Below are 19,627 nucleotides of genomic sequence, written 5' to 3'. Positions count from 1 at the left end.
ATGTAGCAACACTTGGTTTTAGTGTCATTCATAATTTAATTGATCGATAATTATAAATATGTTTATAATTTATAAATCAAGATTAATATTATTGCATATCTACCATTAGAATAAATAAGAATATACTAGAAAGTGGAAAGCTTTTAAATTATAAACATGTTTGTAAATTATAAATACAAGAATACTAAATAAATAACAATCGTTAGATGGTAGAATATCCTAGAATATCCAAGTATCTTAGGTATATCCACTACCACCTCTACAAATTTTGCTTAAGCAAACCAAAAAGTCTTGAATGTTCAAATTTTTTTCTTATGGGTGTAACATTGTCTTCACTTCTTCCACACTAGAAACTTTTGGAAGCAAAACTGAAAGAGGACAAAATGTTATTTACCTCCTCACCTAGCATCTCACATACACATGTGGCATCTATGCATACATTATATAACTTAACTCATGGTTTCCATTATGGATACCCATCTAAGAGTCATCTATGTATATGAGAAGTTGACAATTGGAACCCTTCTAGCTATTGAAGTGAATGAGCTGTGGAACAGTGCAGTGATTCACCCTGCCCTTGAGCAGGCAATTTGATTGGATGTGATATGGTGTTTCAATTGATATATTTTCATGTGAAAAGTCACAAAATAATATTAACTTAATTTGTAGTCTATTTCTTTTAAAATTGTAATTTTTACTTTTTTATTTAAAAAATTTCAAGAGAAATTTATTACAAATTAAACTTAAGATTCTTTTTATTAAGAAAGAATTAATAAAACTCACTCAGCTGGAGGAGGTGATTTTTTCCTGGGAGGGGGAGGACTTTTTTTCTTCCCCGATGGAGGGGCATTTGGTTTTGGTGATGGAATAGGGGATCCTGGAGCATCAGGGAATGGTGAAGAATCACTTGGAGTGCCTGGTAAATCTTCACTTGGTGGTTCAGCTGTGCCACCACCACCACTGCCACCACCACCACCACCACAAATAGAAGTTCCCACATCTGGATCATCTCCACAAGTAGTACCCATACAAGCTAGTTTTCCCAAGCATTGATCGTTATTGGAACAACTATCATTACAATTTCCAAGCTTGCCATCACCACCATCATCATCTTTTGGTGGTCCATCCTTTCGAGTTCCACCACAAATATGAGTTCGTAGGTCTGGGTCATCAGCACATTTATGATGCATACATGCAATTTTACCATCACAATCTTCATTCTTTTTGCAAGACTGCCCACATGTTTTTGCTTCTATAGCAGAGAAATACATAAGAAAGACCATGCAAATAAATTTACTAAAACTCATAATTTTACTATTAGAAACTATTGAAAGAAAGAGGGGATGAGCAAACACTTCTAAAATCAGCCTTATATATAACATTTTATTCTGTTTTTTACAAATTCGACAACAATCCCAGCTGTAAAGTTTGGCAGTATCCAAAACTAAATTCTAGCTGGCTGTGAACTAGCTTTAGATACGTCCTATGATTAATTAATTTTTAATAAAGCAATGTACATAGTTAAATAGACACCGTTTCTGAATGGTAGTGTGCTATAAAGTGACCTCTCAAGTCATCTTCCTTGGCTCCAGAATGAGAGTGAACCATTTCACCATTTTTAAAGAATCTAAATGTTGGCACAGCACGAATCTTCCATTTCCTCATCAAAGCCTGTTTAGTATACGCATCGTTCTAGCAATTAGAAAACGTAAGTAGAAAGTCTTACTCGTGTTTCACTGTCATAGTCCCCATTTATCTTCAAGAACACAGCATCAGGATAATCCTCACTCATCTTGACAAGCTTGGGAAATATGAACTTGCAAGGTCCACAAGTCTTGGTTGAGATATCAAGAACAACCTAGGAGCAATCATGATCGAAAGCTTGTGATAAATAAGAGAGAGAGAGGGAGAGAGAGAGAGAGAGTAGTAGTAGGAGTAAGAACATGAACTTACAAGCTTATCTCGCACATTCCTGATGAACTCCTCGAGCTCGGAGGCTACAATCACCAAAGGTAAAAACAATATCAACTAGAGAAAACTCACCTTGTTCATCAAAGAGCACAACATTTCCCTGTTTCGTGAATGATTCATCAATGGGGCTTCTGGTGCCGCAAAAACACCTGCCGCTGCTCTCCACAATTCCTTGGGAAGCTCTCTGGCCCCAAATGATGAGCTGCGGCTGAAGAACCCGAGCCGAATCCCCCAAGATGCCCGCTCGATCACGGTGCCGGAGTGGAGACGAGGGCGACGATGCAAGACGTGGAAGTGCCGCCAAACAGGGCACCAATGCTGCCGTTGCTGCCATGGCCACAAGAAACCCCCATGGCTCCACGTGTCCGCGTGAATATGCCTCTCCAGATTCTTCGTTATTCCGGAAGTTCAATGGGCTTAACTTCGTTTGAGCTAAGCTTAGAGCAAGAAAAGAAGGCGCTCCACAAGATCAAATTCCAAGATAGCATGAGTTAAGGCTTTGAGTCACAAAAGATCTTTCAAGAGCCAGCCCAATCCACACATCATGGCCGTAACTTGTGAAGTTAATCTAAAAATGTATTTATTAATGGGCATATTTAGTAAACAAGTGATCCTTTTGTTTAGTTCCATGGCCTGCTCTCCTTTGCAGCCAAAGCATTGGCATCCTTATTGGCCTTGATTACCACTACCAGGACAATAAGAAGTTCCAAATTGTGGAATATATCCCAAATCTCCCAAAGCATCAATATCAGTTACACATTTAGCATTACACTTCCCAACCGTGCAAAAATGAGTGCCTAGATCTGGATCGTCATCGCATATACGATCTACACATGCAAGTTTACCATTACAATCGTTATACGCATCGCAGAAATACCCGCATTTTCCTGCTTTAGTAACATAGAAAGGCATAAAACAAACCATTAAAATAAATTTGGTGAAGCTCATCACTTAGACGCATCCAATGATTCCGTGTGGAGGCTTTATAGATACAAACAAGCGGGGATAGGAATTGAAGGCCTGTTTGCTTGCACGATTGGCTCATTATAGCAAACACTGACATTCCTGGCATCTCCACGTAACCATACAAAATTCACGAGTCCTCCAATTTCACATAGATAGTATTTTCACACGTTCAAACCTTCATCCATGGGGAAGAGAAAGACTTATTTTTCCTGAAAGTACCTTACTCTCTTATCTTGAAAGCTTCCATAATCAGTCACAACTTAGTTTCCAAAATCTAGCACTAACATCATTGATCTTGTGGTCTACGAGCTTGTCAACATGTTCCTTGTGTTGTTTTCGAAGGCAACTGGCCATGACTGAGAGTGAGGGTCTTCGTGGATCACAGGATCTTCGTCAAAGCAAAAACTACGATAATCAGCACCGCACCTAATCGACTCCAACATATGGCTGCTTTTCAGGACACTCTTGCTGTGCTCCAAGCGAAGTGTACGTAAGAATTTTCACTCCTTTTAAAGTTCTTTCGCTCCAACTGACTATCTCCTGCGTTTTCTCTCTCAAACTCGTCTTCTTTGCTCGTCATGATCCTCGCAATCCAGCTGCTGGTTCTGCTCCTCTCGCATGCTGTGCAAGCAACGCAGCAGCAGCAGCAGCATGTCTTCTCCTCCAATTCACGACCTCCGGAAGTCTGCCTCAACTTAACGCCATCTCCAACTCTGGAAAAGTTCGTCGATCGCCTGCCGAGACTGCCCACCATATCCTTGGTCCGGTATCCCCGCCTCACTATGGGAGCTTACAAGATCTACCAGGTAGTCTGTGTCTTCCTGTAACTTCTTCAAACCGTGATGAGTTTTCTTCCAGAAACTCCACAGGGACTTACCTGCGACTCCCTTGTACGCGTTTGGAACGAGCCAGAGCACGGCATCCTATCCCGGTCCAACGCTCGTAGCTCGCCAAGGCGTCACCGCGACTGTCCGCTGGGAGAACCACATCCGCGACTACGAACACATGCTTCCAGTGGACAGAACGCTGCACTGGGCCAATCCCCGCCACGGCTTCGTCCCGGTCGTCGTCCACAACCACGGCCAAGAGACCGAAGGATGGTCGGACGGTCACCCCGAGGCCTGGTTCACCGTCGCCGGCGAGCACGGTGACACCTACGTGACGCAGGACTACGTCTACCCGAACGACCAGCGTCCAACCATGCTGTGGTACCACGATCACACCTTGGGCATCACCAGGCTCAACGTCGCCGCTGGTCTGGCCGGAGCTTACGTGATCGAGCCTTCATCAGAGATGGCGGAGCCGTCGTGGGTGCCGAGAGACTACCGCGTCCTAGTCGTCCAGGACAAGGCCTTCTACGACGATGGCTCCATCAAGTATCCCACCGTGGGCTTGGACCCGGACGTCCATCCGCAGTGGTGCGTCGAGTACCTCGGAGACGTTGTCCTCGTCAATGGTGTCGTCTGGCCGTTCATGGAGGTTGAGCCAGCCATCTATCGCTTCCGGCTCGTGAACGCTGCGAACGCGCGGACCTTTGTCTTGGAGACACGGGGCCAGCGCATGAGCTTCATCAAGATTGGAACCGATGGTGCAATGCTGCACCAGCCGGTCCAGCAGCAGCAAATGCGAGTCGGCCCCGCGGAGCGAGTGGACTGGCTCTTCGACTTTAGCAGCTTCGAGCCGGGCGACGAGATCGAGCTCTGGAACGTCGGTCAGGCACCGTTTCCAATCGGACCCCCGGCCAACCAGTCCGTCATGCTCTTCCGCGTCGTCTCACGAGCCCCGGACCGGGGGTCCTCCGGCTCTCATCTCATCCCAACGCCGCTGGATCCATCGCGCTTCCGCTACATGGCTCCGGTGGATCTCATCGGAGCCACCACCGGCGTCAACCTCTCCTTCGTGCCGTGGGCCGCCATCTACAGCCGGGGCCTGGAGCAGCGCATGACCGATCTGGCCTTGTCCCAGGACGACCACCTCCTCTTCGACGATCAGGTCCGCGAGATCATCCGGCTCTACTCCACCGAGGTCTGGTCCTTCATCAACTTCGTCCCGGTGGCTCACTTCATGCATCTCCACCTCGTCAACTTCTTCGTCCTGGAGCAGCAGCCGTTTGATCCCGACCGTGTGGCGAACGGGTCCTGTACCTTCGGCTCGCCGTTCGGACGTCCGGAGAGCTGCTACACGGCCTACCCAACGGGGCCGGACGCGGACCAAGTGGGATTCAAGGACACCACCGTGTCGCTGCCGTTTTACGTCACCCGGATCTTTGTCAAGTTTGCTCCCAACCTTTTGCCGCAGTACCGGATCGATCCCACTGCTTATCCCGGCTACACTCACCACTGCCACCTTCTGGAGCACGAAGACAACGAGATGATGCGACCGATGCTCATGTCCCGCACCACTACACTCTATTCGAACGAGTCGTTCCCTCTGGACCAGGACGTCTTCTTCCTCACCATCACCAACTGGACCGTCTTCTACTAAAGTTGTCGCGGAGGAACGCCCCGCTTTCTAGAATAACTATTAGAATAACAAAGGTAAACAAGTACCTGATCACGGTGCTTTCTTGATTCAAGAAGCTCGACCTCTAGACTTGCCTACCGCTGAGAATGTTGGAAAGCAATACGTAAGAAGCTCCATGCTGACCTTGCTCAATCGTAGTCACTTGTCCGGCGGCATGGGTACCTCTGTCCGTATCCCCATACATTCCACACGCACCAAGCAGCGTGCTCCATGCCAAAGAGTTTGGCTGGTACGGCATCCTGTTGATAAGCTCGTGAGCATTTTCTAGCCAGCCCGCTCGGCCCAGAAGGTCAATGACGCAGACGTAGTGCTGGATTGCGGGATGCAAGTTGTGATCTCTGGTGATTGAGTTGAACAAGTCGCAAGCTTGCTCGACGCTCCCGGCATGGCTGCAGGCATGAAGAACAAAGATAAATGTGTCGTTGTCTGGCTTGAGGCCTTGGTGAATCATGCACCGAAAAGACTCCAGTACCTGATAGGCGTGTCCTTGTTCTGCGTAAGCCCTGAGCAGGGAGTTCCAGCAAAGTTCGCTCCATTGAAGTTCTTCGAACACATCTCTTGTGCGATGCAGGTTGCCAGTCCTTGCATACGTGTTCATCAGCGCTGCCGCAATGAGAGGATCTAACGTCAGTTCAGCTGAGGTTGAAATAAGCTCGTGAAGCCTCTTGCCTTGTATGAAGCTACAATTGCATCCAAGCAAGCTGATGAAAGTTACACTGTTGGGCTTGATGCCTTCCAACTGCATCCTTTGAAAGAGAAGCCAGGCCTCTTCAACTCCAGTCTCGTTGTTCATGCACGCCGTTACCATTGCAGTCCAGGACACCACATTCTTATTCTTCAGGGCGTTGAATACGTCTGTAGCAGCAGTTACATTTCCAAATCTGCCATAGAGTTCGATCAGAGACAACACTGCAACATCATCGAGCTCATAACCAACGTTCATAAATCGCTGTAAGAACATCTCACCTTGTTGCAGAGTTGTGGATGCAGCAAACATGGCAGTGAATGTGTTCTTGTCTGGTTTGACACCTTCAAGATCCATTTTGACGAACCAGGAAGCTGCCTCCAAATCACTGTGGCACGCAATCACAGCATTCCATGAAACGGTGTCTCTTAAATCCAATGATTCAAATACTCGCCTTGAGTCCTCCAAGCTATCACAATTTGCGTACATACTCACGATGGCGGTTCCTAAAACGGTGTCTAGGCCGACCTTGGAAGCTGAAATACGTTCGTGCACAGCTTTAGCATTCCCAAGAACAGCCAAAGAAGAGCACGCATCAACAATACCCAGGAAAGTTACGACGTTGGGCTTGATGCCTTCCAAGTCCATTTCATAAAGCAAGTGAAGGGCCTGAAGGTCAAAACCATGTTGAACGTAGCCTGCTATCATCGTGTTCCAGGACGCAGCGTTCCAACGGTTTAACCTGTAAAAAAGAGACTCAGCATCAGCCAGCTTTCCACAATCACAAAAGGAGGTCATCAAAGCAGTACCTAGGAATAAATCATGAGAAAGCTCACCCACTTGTGCTACCCGCTCGTAAATATGCTCCACGATTCGAAGCGCTTGCGTAGAACAGCAAGCTCCAAGGACACTGATCAGAGTTACTCCAGACGGTTTCAAGCCTTCAAGTTGAAGCATCCCAAAAATCTCCAGAACTTTCGTGAGATCAGCTCGTTGAGCATGCGCTGCTAGAATGGAGTTCCACGAAACCAAACTCATCTTCACATCAACTCTTTGGAAAAGTTCCCAGGCAGAGCCAAGACGTCCACATTTGCTGTACATGTTGACGAGTGCAGCAGCCAAGAAGCTATCCGCAACCAATCCACTGCAAGTTATCTGTTCGTGGACCACAGTGCCCTGTTCTGAAAGCTCTGGCCTCGAGCAAGCTCCCACTACGCAGGTAAAGCTCACTACATTGGCTGCCACACCTTCCAGTAGCATCTTTTGAAAGAACTCCAGAGTTTGCCGGCCAGTTTTCTCGTGTTTAGCGTAAGCTGCTAGCATCGAGTTCCAGCAAACCAAATCTTTCTCATGGAAACTCTCGAACACCCTTCTCGCATTTTCCAAGCTGCCACAGCTGGCATACAGATTGAGCAAAGAAGTGAGCACGGCTGGATCGAGAGAAGAAGGAAAACAAGAACCGCTTACCAAAAGGTTCTCCACTTCTCGGCCTTCTTCCAGATATCTCAGCTCGGAACAAGCCTTCAGAACGCCCAGATACGCCACTCTATCCGGACGGATGCCTTCTAGCAGCATTCTTCTAAACAGCTCCAGCGTGAGCTCGCTCAATCCATTCTCTGTGCACGCGTCCATGAGGATCGTCCACGAGAAGACGTTCCTGTCCTTTATTCTCTGGAACACCGCCATGGCCTCTTCCACATACCCGCATTTTCCATACATCTGGACGAGGAGATTACCTAGATATGTGTCTTGATCGATGCCGAGGCGCTGGAGCTCTCTGTGAGCCGCTCTTCCAGCGGCGCAATCTTCCGATGCTCCGCAGCGCTTGATTAGCTGCGCGTAGAAGCTCCAGGAATTGCCGCCCAGCGGCAAAGCTTGCATGGCTCTCTTAAGAACCCTAAAATAAAGAAAATAAGGGTTTTGGAGCTCGGAGCTATGTCGACGAGCGTCCCAGTGGCGCTCGCGAGCGCCATGAGGACAATGCCAGCGCCTGCGATGCCTGGAGTGATCGATGCCTTGCTGCTGGTGACTGGAGCGTCGTCATCGGTGGTGTTTCGCGATCTCCTGAGGATTCTCGAGCTCCAGGTAATTCAGGTTGATTTTTGGGCTAAATCTCTTTGTTTCTTGGGCAGGAAATTATAGAGCTCTTCGAAGCTTTCAAGGCAGCGGCGCTACATCTCTTGTTGTTGTCAGGTACGATTGATCGTATTCTGGAAATATTTCTTTGTTCATGTGTTTCTTACTATCCAGAAGATGCTTCAGACGTTCTCGATGAATTGGTTCGTGCCGTGTGTCTTCCATTGCTTTCCACAGATTCTACAAAGGTTCTCATTGTTTAGTGTTTTCACTGGTTGTTCACTCCCTCGTTTTTTTTTTCTTCAGGGATCTCGACTTTTCGCTGAAGCGATTGCTATAAAGTGTAACTGGGACTATGCCTTAGCTACATTGGTTCCAAGTTGCTCACGAGCTATGTCCGCTGCTCTAGATGGAAAAGAAGCCGTGGTGAATGGTGCCCAGGTTGTTCTATCTTTGCCAGCCACTTGCCAGGTCGTGAGTCAGCTGCTCCTCGTTGCGAGCGACGTGATGGTCAACGATTTTTGTGCGAGCATGATGGATCAGTTTTGGTCTCCATGTCTCCGGTTATTGTCGGAGTCTATGGACGACTCACTCCGAAGCTTGGTCTTGCAAACATTACTGCCTTCTCTTTTGAGAGCCTGCAAACTCTGTCAGCTGAAAAGGTATCTGTTTTGTTTTCTCCTTCATCACTTACAAGGTTATTCTTCTGCAGTGGCCTGGACAATGTTTGGCAATGCTGTCAGGTTTTGCTCTCTTCGAACAAGTCCCAGCGCCGGGACGCATACAGAATTCTTAGCATGATTGATGACTTCGGAGACTTGGGAATAAGGGAACCACAAATTTGGGACGAACTTCGCGCTGGACTTGTACGTAATAACGAGCTTTCGTATTATGATTCAACCCTTTGGCATTCTTCAGGTAGATGGCGATTCTCTGACAAGGAAAAGAGCACTACACGTGCTGAAGCATTTCTTGAAGTCCGTTGAGGTTCTGATGGGCAACAATAGCACTGCAGAGTCTGTGGAAGCATCCCGAAAAAATGGCTCAAAACGTGAACAATGGGCCAATGAAGAAGCGAAATCTTTAGGAGTGGAGTCCTGGAGCTCAGAAGTGTTGCTCATGAGTGAATGTCAACAATGGACATCCTTCCTTCTCCTGTATGACACACTTGAAGAGTATGGTATTCATCTTGTCGAGGCTGCATGGGAAAAGCAGGTAATTTTATCATGCTTTGATCCAGTTCTCTGTGGTAATTTTGAGTGTTCTAGATAATTGCGCTCGTACAAAGTGTTTCTATCGAGGAGAAAACTCTTGTTAAACGTTTGGATTCACCATGGATTTTACTGCTTTTCGAGCGTGGATTTAAGCATGGAAACCCGCAAGGTGAAATCTTACATACATGTTTCTTGGGGATAATCTTTTGGCTTTTGTAGTGAGACGGCATGTTTTTCAATCCTTTTTCAAAATAGAATGGGGCACGAAAATCAGCATTTCTCGTGAGTTTGTTCTTGGGCCTTTACTGTGTGCACTAAACGATCCGGTGCACCACAAAGATTTTGGTAAACATAATTCTTTAAATTTTTTCTTGATTTTACTATTATATATTGCAGGTGTAAATGGTATTTATATATCAAACACTGGAAAGCTAGCGAACCAATTTTTTAGATTCTTTACCTCTTCGATGAATTTTAAGTATGTCATTTTCTTACAACTAGATGAATTTTACAATTCTAATTTTCTTTTCAGCACTCGAGTCAACTTTGTTATCAATTTTTGTGACACAATGATTAAGGAGCCTTTGTGTCGAGCCGGATTAATGACCCTCACTTCATGTGTAGAAGTTGTGGCTGCCACGGGTTTTGACAATGCTTTGCTACATGACTCCTGCGAGAGTACACGGTTGCTGGATTCTTTAAGATTCATAGTCGAAAGCTCCAAGCATCATTTCAATCCACGATACCGTTGCCAAGGTACACTTTGTGTTTATAGTTTGTGTTGGACTTACGTTGGTGCAGTATGTAGTTATGCTCTCAAAGCGCTAAGCAGTCTATTCTCCATTACGGAGCTGGATTTTGGCTTGCTATCAATTTTTCTGGGGTCATTCCCTCGTGAATTTCTCGCCTCGGCAGGTGGTATACCAATTTTGATTCTTTATAGCTCATCATAATTAAATATTCATAATTCTATAGGACCACTTCGTTCCAGTTTTGATCACTGGCTAAAGCACTCCGGAGAGAAGGGACCAGAGCATATATTTAATGGGCTCCAATCTCAACTCGTGGCATTTCTAAAATGTCCTGATAGTAAAGAGCAGTCATATACTATCACCGAAGGTGATATCGACTCTTGGCGGGAGATTGCTGACAGATGGGCCAGAGTTCTGTTTATTGGAGTTCATACTGAGCAACATCAAGCTGAACTGCTGCTGGTTTGTCACATTTTACTCCATACCTTCGCTAATTTTCTTTCTCTTTTAAATTTTGTTTGCATGACAGCTACTGGAACAGTATGCCGCGGATATCTATGGTCGGGTGTACATGCCTGTAACAGTACCAGAAAAGGTTCTCCTAGTTCTTCAAAGCCTTATCAGAGAATGGGCAATTTCTGCTACTGGTTCATTCTTACAAGCTCGCCTGACGAACCTTTTTCGGAACATAATGGTAACATGTTTTCTCTATAACAATGATTAACATAATGCTTGCAGGATGAATTGGTACCCTACGCAGAGAAGTCCGCAGTCGCATTGTGGGAGTTTGAATTGGACAGTTCAATACAATTAGCAGCAGCTAGTGGAAGATTAGGCGGTCCAAGTCTGCGACGGTTGCCACCTCGGGCTGCTTTGGTTGTGGTTAAAGCGGTAAGTCCGCGCTGTGGTTCGTCCTCGTGTTTCATTGGTAACATTTCACAAGCAGGTGTTGGCTGTGGAGACGCTTGCTGAATGCTCGGTTTGGATTTCTGTGAACGATCCCAGGGGCCTCCAGGACTCCACTGGAAAGTTTTTGTGGAAAATTTCGTGGAAACTCTTAGAAGCTTACAACGTGCAGGAGGACGTATGTTTCCTGTTTCGCTAATGCTTAAGGAACTGACTCTACTGGTTGATATTGGCAGTTGCGAGGAGAATTTCAGCTAGCCGGGCTGGAGGCTGTAGCATCTCTTTGTAAAGCCTTGCCTGTTGCAAACAACAAGAGAATGATTCATAATGCGACTGAAGAAGGCCTTGCAGAAAGTTGTTCGGATCCTGCACTGTTTGTGGACAATCTAGTGGCAAAGCTGCTTAAAGCCTTCGAAGATACAAAAGTGAGGCTGACCAGAAGTCGATGCGCTGTTTTAAGCCGCCACAAGGTAACTGGCTAATTCATACTATCTAATTTAGCGTCCCGTTTTTTCTGCAGTGGTCTTGCCTAGATGGATTTCTTTCTCTTAAGAACTTAGGAGACGACATCAAAATCATGAGTGCTATTTCTGAACTTACGCTTCTTAGGATAATGCAGGATGCTCTGGAAAGGTAATTGTTCTGGTTTCATCTTGGTATTGTAAGTGTTCTAGTTATCTTTTAGCATTGCAAGCGCTGGTGAAGACTACGTGATACCAATCTTTAGGTGTGTCCGATGGCTCTTTCACTGGGGTTTACTGGATCTGCAAGAAGATCCGCACCAGGTACATTGATCCTTCGACTATTTGCACTTACAAAATTCTCTCTATATTCAGGTGGTGTGGGAGCTTGTTCGCTCTGGGTGGACCTGTATTGCAGATTGTAATAAGCGGAAAGTAGCTCTTTTTGCAGCATTTTTGTCATCTTTCTTCCATCCAAGGCTTTTCCCAATTGCTGATATGCACAACACAAATGACAATGAAGAGGGACCTCTAAAATGGGTAACAATATATCTCCTTCAGATGCTGATTGACGATTTCTGTAGCTTCTAGGGAGGCTGATCGAACTCGGATCTCGTAGTCCTCGCACGATGCGTCTTACTGCCTTACATGTGAGTGGGCTTTGGTTGAAATTTCCAGAAACTACAACCTTCTACATGAAAGAGATACAATTCATGTGTTTGTACGGTGGAGGTAAGAGTCATTTTACGTGTTGGCATGCCTGCATTACAGTCCATTTGGGAATTCAGAAGCCATAGATGAAGAGTTCGATGGTGAAATTTTCGACAAAGAGCCGTCATCGCGAGAATTTTCTGCGTTGATAAAAAGCTCCGATCCGGAATTACAAGAGGTGACAACCACTATCTTTATGATGGTTTTTGAAATATTCGCTATGTTTTGTAGGCCTTTTCGAACTCTGAAATGTTTGTCCGAGTTGCTATAGCTATAATGATGGATAAGTTTGCGCAGCTGGTTGAGAAGGGAGCAACACATAGTTATGAACTTAGGATCTCCATTCCAGCAGTACTAAATTGTGGCCGAAGCTTGTTGTTTCAACTTTTAAATGCTGCTGTATGCCATTTATTTCGCTGTCTGGATGGGCATAACACTTTCTTTTAGGTACATGATTTGGACTTGGCAAAGGAGCTCTACAAAAAAAACAGTGCAGTAAGCTATTTGATGTCAATCTGGCAAACTATAATTTCGTGTTTCTTTTTAGCTCCACAGGCGAAAAGTGAGGCTGTGGCAGATGCTGTGCATATTAACACGCTTTGTCGATGAATCCATGCTGGAGGACGTGATTTTACGTCTGGAACAATGCGTGTATGTAAGTAATGTGGTTGTGAGTAGAGCTTTAGTGACATTTCGTCCTTTTCTCTTCCCAGAGGAATAATATGCCCTCGGTGCGGCAGTACATAGAAATATTTGCTGTTCAACTTTATCTGCGTTTTCCGGCACTTGTAAGCGACGCATAACTTCACTTTAGTTGCTAAATTTCTGTTTACTGTTGTTGAAGGTGAAGGAGCATTTAGCTCGTCGTCTTTCTGATGTGAACATGAAAACCCAGGTATTTGGGTCTATCATTGTGGACTCTAAAACACGGCATTTGTTCTGTAGGCACTATCTTCATATGTGTACATAGCAGCGAATGTTTTAAGGTTCATATCTCCAGAGCACAAGGAGGCCGTTTTGCAGCATTTGCTACCCGTTGTTCTACCTCACATGACAAGCCATCATCATAACCTGCGTACTTTCACACAGGTATGCACACGTTGTACAGCCTTCAAAATGTTTTCTGTGTGCTTTCAGGTTCTCTTTTTCCATGTTTTCTCTATTTATCGGAACAATCCAGTGTTGAGCGAAAATTTGGGATTGTCGTGTTTGACTAAAATCTCTTCCTATTTGGAGATGAATACGGACTGCACAAGGCTTGTTTTCCTAGTCCTTAAAGCATATATGACTGCTAATGGTACAATTTTCAGGCTGCGGGAGTCTGTGGACCAATTTCTTTTTAAGCTTGAGCCTTCTGCAGCTTCCAAACCCAGGGGCCTTTTCTGTAACACGGCAGATGACGGCACGAAAGTACGAATCCTGTTTTATTTATTTATTCAAGTGTCTAATTATTGTTGCAGATATTGGAAGACCGACCTTTTGAATGCGTCCCCGTAGCCGTGCTAGATAAGGTTGCGGAGCTCCTCAAAGTAGGTATTAGTAGTTTGTTTGAACATCGTTTTGACGTTGTCTTTACAGGAGACAAGGGAGGAGTTACGAGGGTCTATGGCCGCTAATGCAGTTTATCTGAACTTTGGAGATGAGAAAATTGACGACAAGATTGAAACTAATCGCGGAGATTACCAAAAGAAAGTCATTCCTTACAAGGATAAGACAGAGGATGCAGAAGCTCGTTTGACAGGTACTTTTCCTCTGAGTTTCAATTAACTAAGCATGTATCTTTAGATGTGGAGTATGAAGACAGTTTGCTCTTCTCTCTGATTGACAAGAAGGGCAGGGAACTTGCAAAAGCTTATGAAGGGCGTCAAGATCTGATAGTTGTAGCGTCTTTAGTCGAACGAATTCCCAACTTGGCAGGCTTAGCTCGAACCTGTGAGGTAAGTGTAAAACTGTACCTTGTAGTCTTGCTGCTTAGCTGTTCCACAGGTGTTTAAAGCCTCTGCACTTACCGTAGCTGACAAGAAAATACTCGAAGACAGACAGTTTAAGTTGATCAGGTATGTCTCGGTCGTGAATATTTTCTTTTTAAGCACCTGTATTCTTGAAACTTGTCAGTGTAACGGCCGAACAGTGGGTTCCAATCCTAGAAGTAAAGGAAGGGGCTCTAATACGATATTTAGAAAGAATGAAAGATGAAGGTTACGCTGTACTGGGACTGGAGCAAACGGCTAATAGTGTTGCTGTGAACAACTATTCCTTCCCTTCGAGAGTCGTAAGTGATTTTTCCTGTCGGTGCTGTTGTATACTGAACGTGGCTATAGGTCCTAGTTCTGGGGCGAGAAAAGGATGGGATTCCCGTGAATTTAATCCAAACACTAGATGCTTGTCTCGAAATCCCGCAGCTAGGAATGATTCGCTCGTTGAACGTACATGTAAGTGGAGCTATTGCCGTTTGGGAATATACAAAGCAGCATCTCCAAGGCGGTCCGGGCCTATGATATGTGAGTAATCGCTCGTTTATTTTCTCGAAGCACCAGCGGCTTTCAAATCGATCCTTGCTGACAGTTTTCTCAGCAGGTCCACCACCTTTTTCGGGCGAAGGCAAGTGCCTTGTCCCTGGTGACCATTTTGCTTGTCCTTGGAATCTTCCACTTTTTCTTTGTTTTGGAGCGTAAAGCTTGCGTCTTTTGCAGGAATTTCCTCTTTCTCGCGGACCATGCGGAATATTTACCACCTTTTGAGCTAGCAGGCTCGGAAATGTTGATGAATCAAACGACAGATTAAAATACTGCTGCTATTCCACTACCTCTTTCGTGAGTGCACCATTTATGTTCGAAGAATTTCACACCACAGGATCACTCCGGTTGTCCTCGCCAGCATTTAACGCGTCACTTGACTTACATCCTTGCCCCCAGATCCAGGTGCCTCTCCCGGTCGGTCTCTCCACGCAAGGCTCCGCACCATGCTCCACACTCGAGAGCCAGAGAAGAAACTCCCACTCTACTTCGACGATATTTCCAGGTGTAGAACTGATGGACGCGAGCAGAAGATAGCACTGTGCAGCCTCGACGGTACTTTGATCACATCGACTTATCCATTTGCGTACTTCATGCTCTTGGCATTCGAATCAGGTTCTCTAGCCCGGGCATTCATGCTCCTAGCTGCATTCCCAGTTTCCTTACTGCTTAGATTCCTGGTATCTAACGAGGCAGCCATGCAGATGCTGGTTTTTATCACCTTCTCCGGCCTCAAGGCTTCCACTGTAGAGTTCCTGTCCAAGGCCGTGCTCGCGAAGTCCTACTTTCGCGACATGAACCCGCGGACACTCTCGGCACTGGTTTCTTTCGGGAAGAAGTACATGGTCACGGCAGCTCCCAGGATCATGGTGGAGCCATTTCTGAAAGAGTATCTCGGGGTTGAGTCCGTGGTTGGGACCGAGCTCCAAGTTCTAAGCAACGGTTACTGCACTGGACTCATTCAATCCGGAAGCCTGCTGCTCAGCGGGAGAAGGAAGCTGGAAGCTTTGAAAAACTTCTTTGAAACGATCCACGTCTCATGCCCCGACGCTGGATTCGGCAGCAGCGACTCGGATTATCCATTCATGTCTTGGTGCAAGGTGAAAGCTCTTGTCTTTCTCGTGTTCTAACTCTCTTCTCCACAGGAAGCCTACAAAGCCATCCAGAAGAGTGAAGAGATCGTCCTCCCTTCCTCGGCTCAAGAACGCATCAAACCTCTCGTGTTCCACGACGGCCGCCTGGCAGTCCTCCCGACTCCAGCAATGGCTCTCGCCATTTTCCTGTGGACACCTCTCGCCATCGTCCTGGCACTGCTCCGGATCCTCGTCCCGCACACACCATACAGCGTGATGCTCCCCCTGGCGGCGCTCCTCGGCATCAAACTCCGCATCAAAGGCTCATTCCCACCGAAGGATCCCGCAGCTCCAGGGAAGCTCCTCTTCGCCACCTCTCACAGGACACTCCTCGACCCCGTGGTTCTCTCGGGGGTCCTCGGCCGGAAAGTGACGGCCGTCACCTACAGCATCAGCCGGCTCTCGGAGCTCCTCTCCAGCATCAAGACGGTGCGCTTGAGCCGCAACCGAGCCAGCGACAGCCAAACGATGCGTCGCCTCCTCTCTAGCGAAGACGTGGTGGTGTGTCCGGAAGGGACGACTTGCCGGGAGCCATACTTGCTGAGGTTTAGTCCTTTGTTTGCCGAGGTCTCGGACAACATCGTGCCTGTTGGGATGTACGCGGAGATGGGATTGTTCTATGGAACCACTGCTCGTGGCTGGAAATGGATGGATCCATTCTTCTTTTGCATGAACGTCCAGCCATCCTACACTCTGGAGTTTCTCGAGGCTTTGCCAGATGAGAGGACGTGCGGGAGGGGCAAGAGAACGAGTGTGGAGGTGGCCAACTACGTGCAGGAGGAGCTTGCTAGAGCTTCTGGTCTTAAGCCCACTGCCCTTACCAGGAAAGATAAGTATCAGTTTCTAACTTTTGTTCAGTAAATGTATAAAAATTTATTTAAAAACTTCAAATGATTTGCATGAAAGAATATAATAATTGATATAAAATTATTAATATGATAATAAAACAATATATATAGCATAAAAATAATATTAATATACATAAATTTTGTTGAAAAAAGTGTAAATAATTGAGTAAAATATTTCTATTCTACTGTTAGAATATTTTAAGGCATAACAAATATTTGAGGAATTCTATTATTTCATTTTTACAATTTAAAAACCATATTTAAACATTATGATAAAAGAGACTTCTCAATATCTAAGATTTAAGATTAGTTGTAATCCAAATCACTAGGGTTTTATTACTCGTGAGTATACAACCCAAGGAATGAAGGGATAGGAGCACGGAGCAACTTGGATCAGTCTTAGAGCAATTAACATCCCAATGCTAGGACCAACACACAAAATGGAACCAAACGGAGTCTAGTGTTATTTTAGCATACCAGTGGCCTAACACAAGGATATGGGTACTCCACCAGCTAACATAGAATAGAACTTAGGCTTAGACCCAAGCTAGACGCAAAATAAGGACAAACAAGCAAAAGTTAGACTATGCCTCAAGTTTGTCAACTATACCTGATCTACCCACTATCCCTATTATACATTTGGAACCCCCCACAACCCCAAAATATCTGACAACAAAATAATATATTTATAATATATATTGTGACATTGAAGTGTATGAGTACAATGCCATATACTATTATTAACATAGTGGGATTTAAGATTAGTTGTAATCCAAATCACTAGGGTTTTTGGGCTAATTGATATATATATTTCTATATTTTATTTCTATATTTCATATATTCACATTAGTGAAGATGAAGGTAGCTTTAATTGTCCCTAACAAGTGATTGGATTTAGGATTCTGGTTTAGATCTAACTTTTACATTATCTAAATTTTACTTTTTTTGTAACTTTTTCAATTTTTTCTCTTTTATTTTTCTCTCTGTGTTAGTTGATACATACACAAATTTATCTTCTATTGATTGGCTTATTACCACATATTGCCATCTACATTTGTGTTATATGGTAGAGTTAATTTTTATTCATTATGGCAATGGCCATATACAAGGATGTATACAAGATGAAGTGAACTTAATTGTGCATGTGGGGGATCTCAAACTTGAGTTATAGTTATTATAGGTGGTGCCAAATTAAACTTTTGCCCTTATCCTTAGTATGGATTGATTGTAGTACAATTATATCAAATATGACTTTGAACTCTTATTTCATACTTCTTTATATTTCTTCCATTCTTCTCACTTTTATTCCTTTTTTTCCTTTTGCTTTTACCTTTATTTTCATTACCTTTGTCTCCCCCTTACTTCCTTCTATATTTTTGTTTTGTTCCTCTATTCCTTTTTTATATCCTTCTGATGGTCTTTGTGTTGTAGCGGTTGACCGGCTTATGAAGGAGTATACTGATCTCTTTGAATTTGACTTGTAATTTAAGGCCAAGATTGCAACACGTCATTCTATTCCAACTAGGGATGCTCGTTTAATCACAATTCTTATTCTTCGTCAGTTACTAAAATAGATCAAGATTTTATATACAAATATCAAAGAGATGTTGGAAAATAGTGTTATTCAAATTGTTTGGGCTGATAAGTGTTTTTGCATCGACTATTGTTTGTTAAACAAAGTGATGATTCTAGATATGTACCCTTTTTCCTCACACTGCTAATCTTCTAGATCATCTAGGGAGAAGTCATTAATTCATTAAATTAGATTTTGCTTTGGGTATTAATAAGTGCTAATGGTTGAGGAAAATATTCCCAAAATTGCTTTATATATACAATTTGGTTTGTATGAGTTTTTGGTGATGCCGTTCAATTTGAATAATGCTCTAGTGATGTAGCGCACATGGTTTGCACCCTTTATCCTATGGTGTTTTACCATAGGATAACCACGAAGCGGAACCTAAACCCTCCATATCCCACATGTCCAAAGAACAGTGGAGTGGTACTCAAGTTTCAGGATCTTGGGCCATTGAACGAAGGAACGGTGCCAAACTCCCAAGCATGGAGCCAAGGAGCAATAGCACTAGAGCACCGGAACAACTCGTGAGTATACAACCCAAGGAGTGAAGGGATAGGAGCATGGAGCAACTTGGATCAGTCTTAGAGCAATTAACATCCCAATGCTAGGACCAACACACAAAATGGAACCAAATGGAGTCTAGTGTTATTTTAGCATACCAGTGGCCTAACACAAGGATATGGGTACTCTACCAGCTAGCATAGAATGGAACTTGGGCTTAGACCCAAGCCAGACGCAAAATAAGGACAAACAAGCAAAAGTTGGACTATGCCTCAAGTTTGTCAACTATGCCCGATCTACCCACTATCCCTACTATACATTTGGAACCCCCCACAACCCCACAAAATCTGATAACAAAATAATATATTTATAATACATATTGTGACATTGAAGTGTATGGGTACAATGCCATATACTATTATTAACATAGTGGGATTTAAGATTAGTTGTAATCCAAATCACTAGGGTTTTATTACTCGTGAGTATACAACCCAAGGAGTGAAGGGATAGGAGCACGGAGCAACTTGGATCAGTCTTAGAGCAATTAACATCCCAATGCTAGGACCAACACACAAAATGGAACCAAACGAAGTCTAGTGTTATTTTAGCATACCAGTGGCCTAACACAAGGATATGGGTACTCCACCAGCTAGCATAGAATAGAACTTAGGCTTAGACCCAAGCCAGATGCAAAATAAGGACAAACAAGCAAAAGTTAGACTATGCCTCAAGTTTGTCAACTATACCCGATCTACCCACTATCCCTACTATACATTTGGAACCCCCCA

At 44.6% G+C, this 19,627-nt stretch overlaps 6 protein-coding genes across 10 annotated transcripts; 3 read left to right on the top strand and 3 right to left on the bottom strand.

Annotated features, from left to right (window-relative positions):
• Positions 1–1,467: 1,467 nt before the first annotated feature.
• On the bottom strand, positions 1,468–2,506 carry LOC9657240 (thioredoxin). Of its 2 annotated transcripts, none has more exons than XM_024683455.1 (4): positions 2,044–2,506; positions 1,954–1,997; positions 1,727–1,858; positions 1,468–1,650 (listed from the first exon to the last, which is right to left on the bottom strand). In XM_024683455.1, exons 1-4 carry the CDS (start codon positions 2,303–2,305, stop codon positions 1,522–1,524), a joined length of 567 nt encoding a protein of 188 aa, XP_024539223.1. In that variant the 5' UTR covers positions 2,306–2,506; the 3' UTR covers positions 1,468–1,521. The 2 variants fall into 2 exon arrangements, with proteins under 2 accessions (XP_024539223.1, XP_002961497.2); XM_002961451.2 differs by having other exon boundaries at positions 1,468–1,671; positions 2,044–2,498.
• Positions 2,507–3,151: 645 nt separating this feature from the next.
• Positions 3,152–5,438, top strand: LOC112350416 (multicopper oxidase LPR1 homolog 3-like). Its single transcript, XM_024686612.1, has 2 exons — positions 3,152–3,743; positions 3,796–5,438. The coding sequence occupies exons 1-2, from the start codon at positions 3,516–3,518 to the stop codon at positions 5,419–5,421; spliced, it is 1,854 nt and encodes a 617-aa protein (XP_024542380.1). The 5' UTR covers positions 3,152–3,515; the 3' UTR covers positions 5,422–5,438.
• On the bottom strand, positions 5,413–7,468 carry LOC9630110 (pentatricopeptide repeat-containing protein At3g24000, mitochondrial). The gene is made up of 4 exons (XM_024680109.1): positions 7,245–7,468; positions 6,982–7,086; positions 6,130–6,887; positions 5,413–6,063 (listed from the first exon to the last, which is right to left on the bottom strand). The coding sequence occupies exons 1-4, from the start codon at positions 7,466–7,468 to the stop codon at positions 5,525–5,527; spliced, it is 1,626 nt and encodes a 541-aa protein (XP_024535877.1). The 3' UTR covers positions 5,413–5,524.
• Positions 7,469–7,475: 7 nt separating this feature from the next.
• Positions 7,476–8,026, bottom strand: LOC112350413 (pentatricopeptide repeat-containing protein At1g28690, mitochondrial-like). Its single transcript, XM_024686605.1, has 2 exons — positions 7,613–8,026; positions 7,476–7,541 (listed from the first exon to the last, which is right to left on the bottom strand). The coding sequence occupies exons 1-2, from the start codon at positions 8,024–8,026 to the stop codon at positions 7,494–7,496; spliced, it is 462 nt and encodes a 153-aa protein (XP_024542373.1). The 3' UTR covers positions 7,476–7,493.
• Positions 8,027–8,062: 36 nt separating this feature from the next.
• Positions 8,063–15,070, top strand: LOC9630109. Of its 3 annotated transcripts, XM_024683279.1 has the most exons (37): positions 8,063–8,230; positions 8,278–8,338; positions 8,396–8,469; positions 8,528–8,883; positions 8,934–9,087; positions 9,140–9,436; positions 9,490–9,604; positions 9,655–9,780; positions 9,832–9,913; positions 9,968–10,191; positions 10,237–10,350; positions 10,411–10,649; positions 10,717–10,881; positions 10,926–11,078; positions 11,134–11,271; positions 11,330–11,563; positions 11,614–11,726; positions 11,779–11,878; positions 11,930–12,094; positions 12,139–12,286; positions 12,343–12,443; positions 12,497–12,664; positions 12,713–12,760; positions 12,813–12,920; positions 12,979–13,053; positions 13,110–13,160; positions 13,211–13,354; positions 13,403–13,521; positions 13,576–13,675; positions 13,726–13,794; positions 13,844–14,006; positions 14,051–14,202; positions 14,252–14,322; positions 14,381–14,537; positions 14,587–14,766; positions 14,843–14,866; positions 14,959–15,070. In XM_024683279.1, exons 1-35 carry the CDS (start codon positions 8,081–8,083, stop codon positions 14,761–14,763), a joined length of 4,911 nt encoding a protein of 1,636 aa, XP_024539047.1. In that variant the 5' UTR covers positions 8,063–8,080; the 3' UTR covers positions 14,764–14,766; positions 14,843–14,866; positions 14,959–15,070. The 3 variants fall into 3 exon arrangements, with proteins under 3 accessions (XP_024539047.1, XP_024539050.1, XP_002961961.2); XM_024683282.1 differs by having other exon boundaries at positions 8,399–8,469; positions 14,843–15,070; XM_002961915.2 differs by having other exon boundaries at positions 14,843–15,070.
• Positions 15,071–15,180: 110 nt separating this feature from the next.
• Positions 15,181–16,819, top strand: LOC9657239 (glycerol-3-phosphate 2-O-acyltransferase 6). Of its 2 annotated transcripts, XM_024683293.1 has the most exons (3): positions 15,286–15,396; positions 15,486–15,881; positions 15,927–16,819. In XM_024683293.1, the coding sequence occupies exons 2-3, from the start codon at positions 15,486–15,488 to the stop codon at positions 16,773–16,775; spliced, it is 1,245 nt and encodes a 414-aa protein (XP_024539061.1). In that variant the 5' UTR covers positions 15,286–15,396; the 3' UTR covers positions 16,776–16,819. The 2 variants fall into 2 exon arrangements, with proteins under 2 accessions (XP_024539056.1, XP_024539061.1); XM_024683288.1 differs by having other exon boundaries at positions 15,181–15,881.
• The last annotated feature ends 2,808 nt before the right edge of the window (positions 16,820–19,627 follow it).

Source organism: Selaginella moellendorffii, unplaced genomic scaffold (assembly GCF_000143415.4).
Source record: "Selaginella moellendorffii unplaced genomic scaffold, v1.0 SELMOscaffold_1, whole genome shotgun sequence".
Classification (NCBI taxonomy): domain Eukaryota; kingdom Viridiplantae; phylum Streptophyta; class Lycopodiopsida; order Selaginellales; family Selaginellaceae; genus Selaginella; species Selaginella moellendorffii.
The sequence above is the reverse complement of the archived record's forward strand: the minus strand, read 5'-3'. Positions and strand labels throughout refer to the sequence as shown.